Source organism: Schistocerca americana, chromosome X (genome assembly GCF_021461395.2).
Source record: "Schistocerca americana isolate TAMUIC-IGC-003095 chromosome X, iqSchAmer2.1, whole genome shotgun sequence".
In the NCBI taxonomy this organism is placed as follows: domain Eukaryota; kingdom Metazoa; phylum Arthropoda; class Insecta; order Orthoptera; family Acrididae; genus Schistocerca; species Schistocerca americana.
The window spans coordinates 267,655,267-267,673,084 of NC_060130.1; the positions used below are offsets into that span (position 1 = coordinate 267,655,267).

Here is a 17,818-nt window from a genome sequence, read left to right on the forward strand (position 1 = left end):
ACAAAATTTTACAAAAAGATATTAATTTCATAATTTGTAATTTAAAAAATAAGTCAATAAATTAATATCTAATTTGTCGATCCATTCAAGGGCTGCCTCTGTCACTTCAAAGAAATCTTCCAAGTTCCCATGGTAGGCTCTTCTGCGACAGCTTGTTACAATGTGATTGACTGCCTGGTGTTCATTTCCACAGTCACACTGAGAAGGTGAAGCCCTTCCCCGTCGGTAGAGGTTTCCAGCACAGATGCCGTGGCCTGTGCGGATCCGATTAATTGTTTCCCAGGCATGTCGCGTTAGTTCCATACTGCTGGTCTTGTTTCAGGTGTTTGGAGGGTCTGATATTCCTCAAGAGCAATAGTGTTCCACATTTCTGTCCACTTTTTGTTCTTACAGAAAGTAGCTGCCTGTAGCGATTCTGCCAGTAGGACAGATGGCTGCCTAGATTTTAATCGGTTCATTCGGAGTGCAGGAACGTCAGAGTGCATTGGAAGCTAGGGGATTTTAAGTAATTTTTGGTATTCCTTGCGGAGGGCATTCTGTCTTCGTAGGTCTGGTGGCGCAATGTTGCTTAGATGTGGTAACCAGTATAGAGAAGTAGATTTGATGCAGCCTGTTATTGTCCTCATTGCTGAATTTAGCTCCACGTCAATTTTTCTCACGTATTTGCTATTGAGCTACACTGGGGCACAGTATTCGCCAACAAAATAGACCAGCGTTAGGGTAGCGCATCACAGTGTCGTAGCTCTTGCGTCCTATGAGGTACCACTCAGCTTCTGCATGATGTTATTGCGTGAGCTCAGCTTTGCTGCGGTGTTTTCTAAGTGCTTCCTGTAAAAGAGGGTTCTATCAAGAGTCACTCCTAGATATTTTGGAGAGTCTTGGTGGTGAAGGACCTGACCATTAAAGGTGACATTCAACTTCGCATTGCCGGCCGGAGTGGCCGAGCGGTTCTAGGCGCTACAGTCTGGAACCGCACGACCGCTACGGTCGCAGATTCGAATCCTGTCTCGGGCATGGATGTGTGTGATGTCCTTAGGTTAGTTGGGTTTAAGTAGTTCTAAGTTCTAGGGGACTAATGACCACAGCAGTTAGGTCCCATAGTGCTCAGAGCCATTTGAACCATTTTTGAACTTCGCATTGGCCATTCTGTTGTAAGGTGAAAGGACCTGACCATTAAAGGTGACATTCAACTTCGCATTGCCGGCCGGAGTGGCCGAGCGGTTCTAGGCGCTACAGTCTGGAACCGCGCGACCGCTACGGTCGCAGATTTGAATCCTGCCTCGGGTATGGATGTGTGTGATGTCCTTAGATTAGTTGGGTTTAAGTAGTTCTAAGTTCTAGGGGACTAATGACCACAGCAGTTAGGTCCCATAGTGCTCAGAGCCATTTGAACCATTTTTGAACTTCACATTGGCCATTCTGTTGTAAGGTGAAAGGACCTGATCATTAAAGGTGACATTCAACTTCGCATTGCCGGCCGGAGTGGCCGAGCGGTTCTAGGCGCTACAGTCTGGAACCGCGCGACCGCTACGGTCGCAGATTCGAATCCTGCCTCGGGCATGTAATTTAAAAAATAAGTCTATAAATTAATATCTAATTTGTCGATCCATTCAAGGGCTGCCTCTGTCACTTCAAAGAAATCTTCCAAGTTCCCATGGTAGGCTCTTCTGCGACAGCTTGTTACAATGTGATTGACTGCCTGGTGTTCATTTCCACAGTCACACTGTCTTCGTTTCATTTGGTATCTGTCTCCACTTTTTGAACTATTCATCTATTGTGCTTAGATCTGCGGGTAGGATCTCCTCACCAGCTTCAAGAGTTCTCTGCTGGGTGGCCAAGGCCAGATCATCTGCATAGATGAACTTCCTTGACTTTTGTTTCATGGAGGTCAGATGTATACAAAACAACAGGAATGGCGGCAGAACTGAGCCTTGAGGAAGAGCATTATCAAGTTTCCTATGTCTGCTTAGTTGTTTGCCAAGGACTACTTGGTAGTATCTCTCAGACAGCATGTTGTTTTGAGCCTGATTGTGATTTGGCAGTGTATGACACTAGCGAGTTTGTACAACAGTCCTTGTCTCCATACAGTATCATAGGCATCTGTAAGATCACTAAAAGCCACTGACGTTTTAAGGCGTCGTTGGAATCCAGCTTCTATGTGTGTAGTTAAGCTAAGCACTTGGTCTGCACAGCTTTTGTTTGGTCTGAATTCTGCCTGTTCGATGGAAATAACTTTATGGATCTTTGGATCGATTCGGTTGAGGATCACTCTTTCCAAAAGCTTGTAGGAGCAGATCAGGAGGACGATTTGACGATAGCTACCAGTTTTGTTCGCTGGTTAACCCGGCTTCAGTATTGCTATGATTTTTGTTTTTTTGAAGGCTTTTGGCGCGTTCCCTGATAGCATAATATTAGTGAAGAAACTTGCAAACCATCTACGAGCCCTGTTTCCACAATTGATGAGGAACTCTGGATGTATCACATCAAATCCTGGAGCTTTGCGTTTTTTTCATTTCTTTGATTGCTGCAATGATCTCATCTACAGTGAAGTCTCTGGATTACTCTGATTTGTTGGGTGGCTTCTGCTTCAGGTTTCTAAGCTTTTTCTTAACCATTCTTGTGTATGGCTTATGTGGGGGGTGCTTTGGAGAGAGAACTTATTCTGTTCGCAATCTTGAATGCTGATACAATCCGATAGGTGACTGACATGAAATAGTGCTTAGTGTTAATAGCTCTGTGCTACGTCGATGTAATGTCTCACTGCAGTCGTCCATACTAAGGTTGATAAGTCGGTAGATTCAGTGAGTCTGGGGCGAAACGCTGAGTGCGGTTGCTTATAAAGACGCGCCGGACAACCAGAGTCGTGGCCAGTGAGATCATGTGAACTTAGCGTCCTCTGGTATCGAGTATGCGTGGCGTCCCCAACAGAGACAGCGAGAAGGGAGACCGAGTCCGCTCGCCTGGGGCCCTCGTGTGAGATTTAACTGTGCGTCACTCAGGAACGGGCCGCCGGAGATCATTGGTCCCTTATGCCAAAATACTCAGAATATATACCTGAAAAACGTTAAGTTTGTCAGTGGAGTTCTGGTTCTCCCTGCATATACTACCTTGGTGCAACTGTGCTTCTCTTAGGTGTGACGGCATCTGGTTGTCATACAGCCCACCAGTCACTGAAAACTCCGCATCCAACCAGGGTGTGATTCTTGTCACGGCCACGAGACGTTTCTCCATACACACAGAAACACATTTGCAACATTTACTTTACAAACTTACGATTTCAGTAACAATAGCCACTCTTTTTCTTGTCTATTCTTCGATGAACACGACTCACGGATGCTAGAATGCACGTTAGTCACGCGCAGGCGGGCTGTGAGCTGTGACGTCACTATCAACCCTCTCGCCACACCGCATTGCATTGAAAGCTTATACGCACATGGCACATTCATGTTTAGCTCATTTTCCATGTTTTAATGTAATATAATTTTTGCTATTATTATTAGGCTTTATATTAGTGTATTTTTTTCTATGGTCGGTAAAATACTGGTACACAGCCTCCGAGGAACGTCATTCCCTTTGCCTGTAAATCTGCATTCTTTTGCCTAAGGTCTTTTACTTCTGTTTTCGTTATTTATAATTGTTGGCGTAAGCACGCATTGTCGCATTTACAGCGGTGCTCGTTTTCATGGTTAACATTTTGTCTAGTAGGAATTTCTTCATTAGTGAGTAATATGTGATTCTTGAGTTTCTCCCGGCGTATTTGATAATCAAAATATCCACGGGTGTACTGCCGGTCTACAGTGTCCAACGGGCACAATATTTCGGCGATCACACATGTCGCCATCATCAGGTGAACTGCCGGACTGAGCTCCTGTAAACGTGCCGGTACGGAGATCCATACGCTATGGCTGCTCAGGGGGAACTAGGTTTGGTCGCGGCGGCGGCCGATTTAAATACCCTCCGCCCGCGGTGCACTCCCTCCGCCGTCCGCGCCCCGCGCCACGGTCGCGCGGTGGAACAGATTGCGACGGCGTCTGAGATGACGTCGGTGTAATGGCTCTGTCCGCCGTGGTCGTCACAACTATACGTTTGCTCGATTTACTCTTGATTAACCCAATCGCTGGTTCCCAAGCCTTGCTAAGATTATTGCCACAGTCACGGTTTATGAGGTCGTCATCGGTGCGAATTTCGATGGCCTCTCTAACAACGCAGTCCCAGTATCTCGACGTCTGTACCACAATCCTCGTGCGTTCATACTCCATAGCGTGATTTTCCGACAAACAATGTTCAGCGACCACCGACTTGCTCGGATACATCAGTCGAGTGTGCCTCTGGTGTTCACGGTATCAATCCTCGACGGTACGTATCGTCTGACCAATATACGACTTGCCACATTGATACGGAATCTGGTACACGCCGGCCTTCCTCAAACCGACGTCATCTTTGGCGCTCCCCACCAGTGCAGGAGTTTTATTCGGAGGACAAAACGCAGTTCCGACCCGGTGTTTCTTCAAAATGCGGGCGATTTTCCCCGACAGTGTGCCTGTATATGGAATAAACGCAGTGCCTACCTCCTCCCTCGTGATTTCATCCATCCCCACAGGTTGTGCTGTAGTGGTTGGGTGGAGAGCACCTTGAATCTGCCACTCTGAGTGCCCATTTTTTCGAAATACAGTTCTCAGATGTTCCAATTCCTGGGGTAGACTCTCTGCGTCAGAGATAGACTCTTATTTACGGTCCTTTGCTTTTGTGCCAAAAGGTTTCTCTCATCAATAGGCTCATTACCACGCCCTAAATCATCACCGGAGGATGGTACATTTAGAGCTGGAACAGCATCCATCTTCAATCTGCGTTTCGCACTAATATTCAACAGTTCACTTTTCAAATCCCTTTCATAATCCTAATCAGTATAATGTATTGGGCAGACACGAGCATTTTCAACTGCAAACGAATCTGTATGTTTACAAGGATTTATACATTTGTGTTTCATCTAGTTGTTTTTAGGTAATATATGAAAAGTAATTCCTAACTTACTTATTTGTCTGTTGTGATTAGTACAACTGGCGATCACACATCAAACCATTATTTTTCACTTAAAAACTTACCCTTTAAAGTCCTTCAGTATACTGGTAATTACCGTGTAATTCTGTACTCGATCTCCTGTCACTAACAAAAATTCACACTGCCGTAAACAACCTTTTTTTCGCACGTAAACCTATTTAAATTAAAAACTTACCCTTTAAAGTCCCTCAATATACTGATAATTACAGTGTAACTCTGTACTCGATCGCCTGTCACTAATAAAAATTCACACTGCCGTAAACAACCTTGTTTTAGCACGTAAACTTAATCATAACACAGTTCGTTACCGCAATATCGGGCTGCTGAGCGCTAGTTGGGTTTACTGTGAGCTGCGATAACAGCGGCTCGGCTTGCTACTGCGCATACACCTCGTGATCCCGATTTTAATAGACGGGACATTACAACTAGTTTGAAGAGCTGCACTATACCTGCGTTCGGACTGAATACCACAGCAGTAACGATACTCTGCTTAGAATCTACTGTTGTGGTTTACATCCATTTGATATGTATGTTTCATTGACAGTGTTACAATTTTCATGACCTGTTGTGTATCAGCCGGCCGTTGTGGTCGAGCGGTTCTAGGCGCTTCAGTCCGGAACCGCGCTGCTGCTACGGTCGCAGGTTCGAATCCTGCCTCGGGCATGGATGTGTGTATGTCCTTAGGTTAGTTAGGTTTAAGTAGTTCTAAGTCTAGGGGACTGATGACCTCAGATTGTAAGTCCCATAGTGCTTAGAGCCATTTGAACCATTTTGTAGTGTATCATACTTAATGCATGGCGAGTAGCACATACACACACTGACCCTAACTTAACTGGCTATGTTTTTATGTTCCAGCATTTATTTGAATACAGCGAGAGGTGGGACTCCAGCGAGCAGCCCTCTAGATTCTCCAGATCCTCCTACTACTCTCTCCGTCGGCACGCTGGACTCTCTGTCATATAAACAACAGGTCTGTTCCTAATCATTACTTTTTAATTACTTGTAATACAACCGATCGATAAGAAACCGATTTGTGTTATTACTAGAATAAATATCAGAATCCAAAATGAAACTTTCGCTCTGCAGTAGCTTCTTCCTTGAAATTAACCGCTGGCCGAAGTGGCTTTGCGGTTCTAGGCGCTACAGTCTGGAACCGAGCGACCGCTACGGTTCGAGTCCTGCCTCGGGCATGGATGTGTATGATGTCCTTAGGTTAGTTAGGTTTAATTAGTTCTAAGTTCTAGGCGACTGATGACCTCAGAAGTTAAGTCGCATAGTGCTCAGAGCCATTTGGACAATTTTGAAATTAACCTTCCAAAAGCATTACAATCGAGTGTCATAGTGGACTCGACACTGGCCATATGAATTCTACAGGCAACGACCATCATCACACGCCTCAAGACTATCTCTAAGTTTGAATGGCAGGAAAACGGAGAAACGATACTATGAAATATGCATTTTTAGTTGGGCTGTGAGCATATTTGTAAGCTCAGGACGTTCTGCAGCCCCATTCCCTGCTACTTGAGCGTGGTACGCTTAATGTTATTGCGTAGTGCCCACACTGCTTGCGACAAAGACAGACGCTACAGAATGAGGAAATTTCTTGGCCTAAGAAATCTACAGACTTATCTGTGGTGTATTGCTGCAACTAATGAGTACTTTTGGAGGCGGTCGATCAGATACTACAACACACACACACACACAATTTATTAGTAATTTATTAAAGCTTGAGCATGGTAACTATTTAAATTTGTATACAAATATGATGCTGTCGCTTTGATAACATTAGCGTGCCTCGCGGGATTAGCCGAGCGATCTAAGACGCTGCAGTCATGGACTGTGCGGCTGGTCCCGGCGGAGGTTCGAATCCTCCCTCGGGCATGGGTGTGTGTGTTTGTCCTTAGGATAGTTTAGGATAAGTAGTGTGTAAGCTTAGGGACTGATGACCTTAGCAGTTAAGTCCCATACGATTTGACACACATCTGATTTGAACATTAGCGCTTTGTTCATTGCACAGTTATAGTTTCACATCAGAGTACATTTGTCTATAAGCAGTCGAATGTGTGCTACAACGATATTGTCATCGTTAGCGATGATTACAAGTGGTCGCTGATTACACAGAGACTGGGTTGTGCAACACTGCGCCAGGACTGCGTTCACAATGACATCGACAACGGCCGTCAGACACCGTCGCCAGAGGTTGCCCGATAACATCGGCCGTTAGCGTTGACATAGTACGTCCGATTTCCTTCGTCAGTTTCTGGCAATGTCAAGGAGGTTAGGTTAGTCTAGAATCTATTCTATGTATGAAGTAGGTTAAATTTTAACCTCTAGCGTGGGGTGGATACAAGGATACCTCTGTGCTTGGTTACGAATGCTGTACAGCAGCTTCTGCTGTTAAAAAGACGCCGAATGCATGTGAATGAGCTTTCCTGTCTCGTAAAGCGAGTACTATACAAACAGTCATCAGTTATCAGAATAACCAGACAAGTTTCACAAATACATGTGATGACTGGAGAAACGCTCTGTTAAATACTCGAGACAATTAGTGGTGACCTTGAAAAGCAACTTATAAACACTCTGTTGAGCTGTATTTATTTAAATTTGTGCAGACGTATCTCAATTAACCGTCAATCACTGTCATTTAGCACAAGAGTGAAAGACAAGCGTAAAGTGCAGCATAAGTTACTCTGAAAACCTAAAGCTCATAAAAATGGAAATACATACCGTACACCACATTTTCAAACCACTTCATAGTAACAGAATCACTACCCTACTGGCATAAAACGCCAGTAAGCAGTAATAATAATTTGTAGACAACTAATGACAACCTTCCACAAAAGTGATCCAGCACATTAGCTATAAGCATACAAGATATGCTCCCCTTTTTACTTGAACAAATTAATTTTTGAGGTTATAATCTATCCCTAAAATTTCCAATAAAAATTGCACCTATTTGAGGTTTCGAAGTAACCTGCAGTTTCACCCAATAGATTCCGAACTATATTTCTGCCGGCCGGGATGGCCGAGTGGTTCTAGCCGCTACAGTCTGGAACCACGTGACCGCTACGGTCGCAGGCTCGAATCCTGCCTCAGGCATGGATGTGTGTGATGTCCTTAGGTTAGTTAGGTTTAAGTAGTTCTAAGATCTAGGGGACTGATGGTCTTAGAAGTTAAGTCCCATAGTGCTCAGAGCCATTTGAACCATTTTTGAACTATATTTCGATTGTGATATTTTCGTTCACTATATGCCACAAACACAATATTTCGTGGACTAAACCTATTAGTTTCTGAAATTTTAAAATAAATAGTTTACGTACTACAGGAAAATTAAAGAGACCTTTGGAGAACAGAGAACCACTGTATGAATACCAAAAGCTCAGACAGAAAATCAGTCCTAAGCAAAGGCCGGCCGGAGTGGCCTTGCGGTTCTAGGCGCTACCATCTGGAACCGAGCGACCGCTACGGTCACAGGTTCGAATCCTGCCTCGGGCATGGATGTGTGTGTGTGTGACGTCCTTAGGTTAGTTAGGTTTAATTAGTTCTAAATTCTAGGCGACTGATGACCTCTGAAGTTAAGTCGCATAGTGCTCAGAGCCATATGAACCTAAGCAAAGACGGGAAAGCAGAAAGATGGAAGGAGTATATAAAGGGTCTATACAAAGGCGATGTACTTGAGGGCAATACTATGGAAATAGGAGAGGACGTAGACGAAGATGAGATGGGAGATATGATACTGCGTAAAGAATTTGACAGAGCACTGGAAGAGCTAAGTCAAAAAAAGGCCCCGGAAATAGACAACATTACATTAGAGTTACTGATAGCCTTGAGAGAGCCAGCCATAACAAAACTACCGTCTGGTGAGCAAGATGTATGAGACAGGCGAAACACCCTAAGACTTCAAGAAGAATGTAATAATTCCAATCCCAAAGACAGCGGGTGTCGACAGGTGTGAAAATTACCGAACTATCAGTTTAATAAGTCACGGTTGAAAAATACTAACACGAATTCTTTACAGACGAATGAAAAAACTGGTAGAAGCCGAACTCGGGGAAGATCAGTTTTGATTCCGTAGAAATGTTGGAAAACGAGAGGCCATACTGACCCTACGACTTGTCTTAGAAGATAGATTAAGGAACGGCAAAACTACGTTTCTAACATTTGCAAAGTTGGAGAAAGCTTTTGACAATGTTAACTCGAATACACTCTTTAAAAATCTGAAGGTGGCAGGGATAAAATACAGGGAGCGAAAGGCTATTTACAATTTGTACAGAAACAAGATGGCAGTTATAAGAGTCGAGGGGCATAAAAGGGAAGCAATGGTTGAGAAGGGAGTAAGACAATGTTGTAGCCTATCCTCGATGTTATTCAATCTGCATATTGAGCAAGCACTAAAGCAAAATAAAGAAAAATTTGGAGTAGGAATTAAAATCCATGGAGAAAAAATAAAACTTTGTGGTTTGCCGATGACATTTCAATTCTGTCAGAGACAGCAAAGGACTTGGAAGAGCAGTTGGACAGAATGGACAGTGTCTTGAAAGGAGGATATAAGATGAACACCAACAAAAGCAAAACAAGGATAATGGATTGTAGTAGAATGAAGTCAGGAGATGCTGAGGAAATTAGGTTAGGAAATGAGACAAAGTAGTAGGTGAGTTTTGCTATTTGGGGAGCAAAATAACTGATGATGGTCGTAGTAGAGAGGATATAAAATGTAGACTGGCAATGGCAAGGAAAGCGTTTCTGAAGAAGAAAAATTTGTTAACATCGAGTATAGATTTAAATGTCAGGAAGTCGTTTCTGAAAGTATTTGTATGGAGTGTAGCCATGTATGGAAGTGAAACGTGGACGATAAATAGTTTAGACAAGAAGAGAATAGAAGCTTTCGAAATGTGGTGCTACAGAAGAATGCTGAAGATTAGATGGGTAGATCACGTAACTAATGAGGAGGTACTGAAAAGAACTGGGGAGAAGAGGAAATTGTGGTATAACCTGACTAAAAGAAGGGACCGTTTGGTATAACATGTTCTGCGGCGTCAACAGATCACCAATTTAGTATTGCAGAGAATCTTAGAGGGTAAAAATCGTAGAGGCAGACCAAGAGATGAATGCACGAAGCAGATTCAGAAGGATGTAGATTGCAGTAATTACTCGGAGATGAAGAAGCTTGCACAGGATAGGGTAGTATGGAGAGCTGCATCAAACCAGTCTCTGGACTGAAGACCACAAAAACAACTACATCGTGTGTTATACGCACATAAAAAAAAGTCACCTAGGTTCCGAGAGTTCCGGAACCTGTACAGAAAATTGGATTAGAAGTCAACATAAACATCATTTCCGCCCTTTTTATTGCTCATGAAAACCACACGTTGCACGTTGTACCACCATACAGCGAGACATTCAGAGGTGGTGGTCCAGATTGCTTTACACACCGGTAACTCTAATACCCAGTAGCACGTCCTCTTGCACTGATGCATGCCTGTATTCATCTTGGCATACTGTCCACAAGTTCATCAAGGCACTGTTGGCCCAGATTGTCCCACTCCTCAACGGCCATTTGGCGTAGATCCCTCAGAGTGACTGGTGGGTCACGTCGTACGTATTTAACCCTTTGAAATTTATCCTAGGCATGTTCGATAGGGTTCATGTCTGGAGAACATGCTGGCCACTCTAGTCGAACGATGTCGTTATCCGGAAGGAAGTCATTCATAAGATCTGCACGATGGAGCCACGCATTGACGTCCATGAAGACGAATGCCTCGCCAATATGCTGTCGATATGGTTGCACTATCGGTCGGAGGATGCACTCGCGTTTCCTACAGCCGCTTCGGCGCCTTCCATGACTACCAGTGGCGTACGTCGCCCCACATAATGCCACCCCAAAATAGCATGGAACCTCCACGTTGTTGCACATGCTGGACAGTGTGTCTAAGGTGTTCAGCCTGACCGGGTTGCCTCCAAACACGTCTCAGACGATTGTCTGGTTGAAGGCATATGCGACACTCATCGGTGAAGAGAACGTGATGCCCATCGTGAGCGGTTCATTCGGCATGTTGTTGGACCCATCTGTACCGCGCTGCATGGTGTCGTGGTTGCAAAGATGGACCTCGCCACGGACGTCTGGAGTGAAGTTGCGAATCATGCAGCCTATTGCGCACAGTTTGAGTCGTAACATGAAGTCCTATGGCTGCACGAATAGCATTATTCAACATGGTGGCGTTGTTGTCAGGGTTCCTCCGAGCCATAATCCGTAGGCAGCGGTGATCCACTGCAGTTGTAGCCCTTGGGCGGGCTGAGCGAGGCCTGTCTCTCTGCGTCTCCTCCATATCTGAATAACATCGCTTTGGTTCACCCCGAGATGCCTGGACTCTTTCCTTGTTGAGAGCCCTTCCTGGCACAAAGTAACAATGCGGACGCCATCGAACCGCGATATTGACCGTCTAGGCATTGTTGAGCTACAGACAACACGAGCCGTGTACCTCCTTACTGGCGGAATGACTGGAACTGATCGGCTGATGGACCCCCTCCGTTTAATAGGCGCCGCTCATGCATGGTTGTTTACATCTTTGGGCAGGTTTAGTGACATCTCTGAACAGTCAAAAGGACTGTGTTTGTGATACAATATCCCCAATCAACGTCTATCTTCAGGAGTTCTGGGAACCGGGGTGATGCAAAACTTTTTGATGTGTGTATTTAGCTCTGTTATCAACAATGAATAATAAAGTTAATGATAATGTAAGAGTAATGAAAAATCAGTCACACTGTGTCGGGTTTCTTTGGATCACATAACTTTATTTGAACCAAGAGTTATTACTGGTGCTTGTGACATATTTGTATAACACTGGCGACGGGTTAATGATGGCCGCAAATCAAGAACTGAACGAAAACCACAACGTCTAATCATGTTAAAATTTAATGTTCTGATTGGGAATAAATTTACTGAACGGTGTACCAAAAACTGAATTGTGAACAGGAACGTTCACTTTCCAAATGTGACTTGGGTTTCCAATACACAGCCCACAAAACACCTTCTTTCCCCGTCATGTATCGTCTCCTACGCTACAGTCGTGAAGGTAATCTAAGGGGGGATGTCGTGTGCGCCAACTGTCAGTCAACGGTGTAAACTTTGCTCTGCGTGGTATCGTAGTTTTTGTGTTAGCTCGTCCTATCCCCTGAGGCAATAGCTGGGGACAAGCGCAGTATTGACACTAAACGAGCGTGGATAACCAACCCACTGTCGTCAATCCTCCAGGTGGTTTCGATCTGGGCTTAGCCCACTTCCCTATCTCGCGAGCTAGCTCGCAGCGCGTTGCACTCTACAAGCAGGTTCGTATTCATTGCTTAACATTAAACGTAATTTCGACATAACTGTTAAAATTCACAGACCCGGCACCTCGACACACAGTTAAGTAACAATACTGAAGAACGATCAAAGTCCGCAGCTCGTGGTCGTGCGGTAGCGTTCTCGCTTCCCACGCCCGCGTTCCCGGGTTCGGTTCCCGGCGGGGTCAGGGATTTTCTCTGCCTCGCGATGACTGGGTGTTGTGTGCTGTCCTTAGGTTAGTTAGGTTTAAGTAGTTCTAGGGGACTGTTGACCATAGATGTTAAGTCCCATAGTGCTCAGAGGCATTTTTTTTTTTAGAACGATCAAATAGAATGTCTGGGTCCATTAAATAGCTATCGTAAGAAGTACTGAATGATCGAGATAGAACATAACAGCTCTTGGCTGCAGACACGCCGGAAGTCCGTAGTGGCACGGCTTTCCACTTACGAGGAAAACTCCCCATCGCACCCCTCTCAGATTTACTTACACTACTGGCCATTAAAATTGCTACACCACGAAGATGACGTGCTACAGACGCGAAATTTAACCGACAGAAGAAGATGCTGTGATATGCAAATGATTAGCTTTTCAGGCTATTCACACAAGGTTGGCGCCGGTGGCGACACCTACAACGTGCTGACATGAGGAAGGTTTCCAACCGATTTCTCATACACAAACAGCAGTTGACCGGCGTTGCCTGGAGAAACGTTGTTGTGATGCCTCGTGTAATGAGGAGAAATCCGTACCACCACGTTTCCAACTTTGATAAAGGTCGGATTGTACCCATCGCGATTGCGGTTTATCGTATCGCGACATTGCTGCTCGCGTTGGTCGAGATCCAATAACTGTTAGCAGAATATGGAATCGGTAGGTTCAGGAGGGTAATACGGAACGCCGTGCTGGATGCCAACGGCCTCGTATCACTAGCATTCGAGATGACAGGCATCTTATCCGCATGGCTGTAACGGGTCGTGCAGCCACGTCTCTATCCCTGAGTCAACAGATGGGGACGTTTGCAAGACAACAACCATCTGCACGAACAGTTCGACGACGTTTGGAGCAGCATGGACTATCAGCTCGGAGGTGATGGCTGCGGTTACCCTTGACGCTGCATCACAGACAGGAGCGCCTGCGATGGTGTACTCAACGACCAACCTGGGTGCACGAATGGCAAAACGTCATTTTTTCGGATGAATCCAGGTTCTGTTTACAGCATCATGATGGTCGCATCCGTGTTTGGCGACATCGCGGTGAACGCACATTGGAAGCGTGTATTCGTCATCGCCATACTAGCGTATCACCCAGCGTAATGGGATGGTGTGCCATTGGTTACACGTCTCGGTCAGCTCTTGTTCGCTTTGACGGCACTTTGAACAGTGGACGTTACATTTCAGATGTGTTACGACCCGTGGCTCTACCCTTCATTCGATCCCTGTGAAAACCTACATTTCAGCAGGATAATGCACGACTGCATGTTGCAGGTCCTGTACGGGCGTTTCTGGATACAGAAAATGTTCGACTGCTGCCCTGGCCAGCACATTCTCCAGATCTCTCACCAATTGAAAACGTCTGGTCAATGGTGACCGAGCAACTGGCTCGTCACAATACACCAGTCACTACTCTTGATGAACTGTGGTATCGTGTTGAAGCTGCATGGGAATCTGTACCTGTACACGTCATCCAAGCTCTGTTTGACTCAATGCCCAGGCGTATCAAGGCCGTTATTAGACCAGAGGTGGTTGTTCTGGGTACTGATTTCTCAGGATCTATGCACCCAAATTGCATGAAAATCTAATCACATGTCAGTTCTAGTATAATATATTTGTCCAATTGAAACGTCCCCTTAGAAAAATTTATGAATTACCGTGCTCATAAACCTGTACGTTATTTGAATTTCAAGCAGCTGAGAAAAACTGAACGTACTCAGACATTACTCACTTTAGTTATTCTGATCAACACTAAACTGACACACAATATTTTTAGCGCAACGTAATCTGACTTTCAAAAATCCCTACAAAAGAATGGCTCTGACTAACAATAAGCTATACCTTTCATGAAGTACTTACCTCACAAAAATCTTCGTTACTCGAACTACTGCAATACAGCGAGCGCCACTACTGCCAGCTAAATAAAAGATTCTATCTAGTGAAGGCACTAACTACTGATAGGCATAGTTAGCCAATGAAAGATTTTGACAGAGAACAAACAATATATTTACCTTAATAGTGTTCAAAAGTTATAATATATATATCATCTCATGACATCCAGTCTTACAAATTTACTGTCCAGATCATCCGCTCTCAAAACTCCGCCATCTCTCTCCCCACATCCACCACTGCTGGTGGTTTACTGCCAACTGCGCAACGCTACACGCTGTTCACATCCAGCTGCCCAACACTACAATAGCAAATATTCCAACAATGCAAATCAGCCACAGACTGCACACAGCACAGCCAGTGATTTTCATATAGAGCGCTACGTGGCGTTACCAACATAAAAACCTAAACAGCCTACTTACGCAATGAATACCCGTTTATCATCTGCATTTCTTCTTGATGTAGCACTTTTAATGGCCAGTAGTGTATATGGAGATGGTGTCTGTTCTTTCGGACATGTCCGAAAGAACAGACACCATCTCCATATAAGTATATAGTTCTGGCAGTACCGGCCGTGACCTTCTTCTTCTGTGCGGAGGCACACAAATTACCCGAACTCTTACGGGACTTAGTAAGAATGTCTTCCACGAGTAATGAGTGTGTTGGGAAGGGACACGTGTGGACATATAAGGTGATAATGTGGGTCTCGCGGGAGGCGTGCGTGAGATAGTCCCTGCAGTCGCACTATCCTCTGTGTCCTCGGTGGCGCAGATGGCTAGAGCGTATGTTATGTAAGCGGAAGATCCCGAGTTCGAGTCCCGGTCGGGGTATAAATTTTCGCCTGTCCCTGTTGATATGTATCAAGGCCCATCAGCAGCTGAAGGTATAAATATATAATTCTAATTTCGTCTCAGATTTAGCCGTAAGATGGCCCGGTGGATAGCCCATCAAAAACTGAACACAGACCAAGCATGAAAACTGGAAGATGGGCAACTGAAGTTTGAGAAAAGAAGGACAATTAAAACATTGAACGGTCCAAGTAGAAGATGTGTCACATCGAGTTAATTTATGAAACACCGCGTCGTGGTTGTATGGTCACATCGTTGGACAGTGGGGCGAGAGGTCCGAGTACAAATCTCGCTCGTATCGCAGACCTTTCTTTTTCACAAAATTATGAACTTTCCGTCCGGCCATTGATGTGTCTGTTCTTCTATAGTCTTGGCAACTGTCATGCTATATGTTGGTTAAAGAATATAACTCATGCGGTTAGAACATATTACCGTCGCTAGTAAATGTGATGAACAGTGAGACCAAGCGAGATGGTGCATAGACCTCTCACAGAAATGAAAACAACTAATAAACGGTTGTGAGCTATTTTACAACAAAGGAATTCAAGAGTCAAAATTTCCAAAACGGAACGCAACAGTCATAACATATGGTACCTGTATAGAACAAATAGGAGGTACGTGCGTCTGGAGATCGATTCCTTACACCTCGCTGTAGCAAACGGACGTTACACTACGATAGAGACACACATTTGAATACAGCGAACAGACACGTTAATGACCGGACCAACAGTTCATAATTTTGTGAAAAAAAACTATGGCACGAGCGAGATTTGAACACATATCTTCCATTTCCGCAGCCCAACGGCATAACCATACATCCACAACACCATGTCTACTGTAGTAGGCTCTATGCTGCACATCTGGAGCTTGGACCATTCACTGTCCCTATTTTGCTTCTTGTTTCACAGTTCAGTACACTATCTTCCTGTTGTGCATGCTTGATCTGTGTTCAGCTTTTGTCGGGCTATTCACTGGGTCATCTTACGACTAAATCTGGAGAGGGTGCGATGGGGAGTTTCCCTTCTTAGCACGGTGATTGCCACGAGGCTGCCGCCGGCCACAGCAGACCGTGACACCAGACGCTGTGGCCTGGGATAGCGGTGGAACTGTGGTATAGTAGCCAGTCGACATCACACAGGGGCAATCGTTCCGGGTTCAGAAGTTGGCACTAGAGGTTCCGCTGTTTTCCAACAGCGATCGGCCCCGCCCAACTGCTGGCCGTAGTAGTGCAACGACCCGTAAGCTGAGGCGCCACGAATCACGTAGATAAGAGACCAACCGACTGCAGCTCTAGCCCATCAGTCAGGTTGGAGTCATAGCAGCGCACACACCTTGGAGCCTTTACAAGACGCTGAGCACAACAACTGTAGTGAGTCTACTATTAGTAGGTATAGCAGAGTGTTAGGGTGTGACAAGGCGAGGGATTTTTCCAGATAGCTGGAAATTAGGCACGTTGGTGCAGGGAAAACTCAGGTCCAGGTCCCCTGCTGTGGCGGGACCAGCCAGCAGCCTGTGGGTGAGGCTATGCCAGACACCAAGAAGCACGCAAGTAGGGACAACCTCCCACTATCACCATCACCAATAGGAACAATGAAGAAACCTATTGTAAGTAGGCTGTTTAGGTTTTTTTATTGGTAACGCCACCTCTGTATGAAAATCACTGGCTGTGCTGTGTGCAGTCTGTGTCTAGTTTGCATTGTTGTCTGCCATTGTAGTGTTAGGCAGCTGGCTGTGAACAGCGCGTAGCGTTGCGCAGTTGGAGGTGAGCCGCCAGCAGTGGTGGATGTGGGGAGAGAGATGGCGGAGTTTTGAAATTTGTCATGAACTGCTATATTTATATATGATGATATCAAGGTAAATACATTGTTTATTCTCTATTAATATCTTTCATTTGCTAACTACCCCTATCAGTAGTTAGTGCCTTCAGTAGTTTGAATCTTTTATTTAGCTGGCAGTAGTGGGGCTCGCTGTATTGCAGTAGCTTGAGTAGCGAAGATTTTTGTGAGGTAAGTGATTTCTGGAAGGTATAGTTTAATGTTAGTCAGGGCCATTCTTTTGTAGGGATTCTTGAAAATCAGATTGCGTTGTGCTAAAAATATTGTGTGTCAGGTTAAGCACAGTCGTGCATAATTTGTTAAAAAGGGGACGTTTCATACTATCACCAACATGGTCCAGGCCAGAGACAACGAAGATCCATCTACACAAGGAACAAAATCAAGAAATGAAGCAGAAAAGGTGAGAAGATGACGAAGGAAACCGGCATTAGAATAATCAGAAGAATCCAACAAGACCTTTTACAGGACGAAAGCCGTTCAGACAAATGCAACGAAAGAGAATCGATCGACGTTTCACACTCACATTAAAAAATTGATTTTCAAGTAGGCGCCAACCGAGACACCACAGAAGAAGACGACTACGGCTAACAATTCATCAAAGTCCCCCTCGGAGATCCATACGTCGGAAGACTAAGCAAAAGACACATGAACAGAAAA

The 17,818-nt window shown here is 44.9% G+C and overlaps 1 protein-coding gene across 1 annotated transcript in view; it reads left to right on the forward strand.

The window, feature by feature from the left end:
* The window catches only part of LOC124555588, a 1,059,882-nt gene that overhangs the window by 744,475 nt on the left and 297,589 nt on the right, over positions 1-17,818 (forward strand). Inside the window, exon 15 of the mRNA XM_047129551.1 lies at positions 5,914-6,028. Coding sequence (XP_046985507.1) covers positions 5,914-6,028 — 115 coding nt within the window. The remainder of the gene's footprint in view (positions 1-5,913; positions 6,029-17,818) is intronic.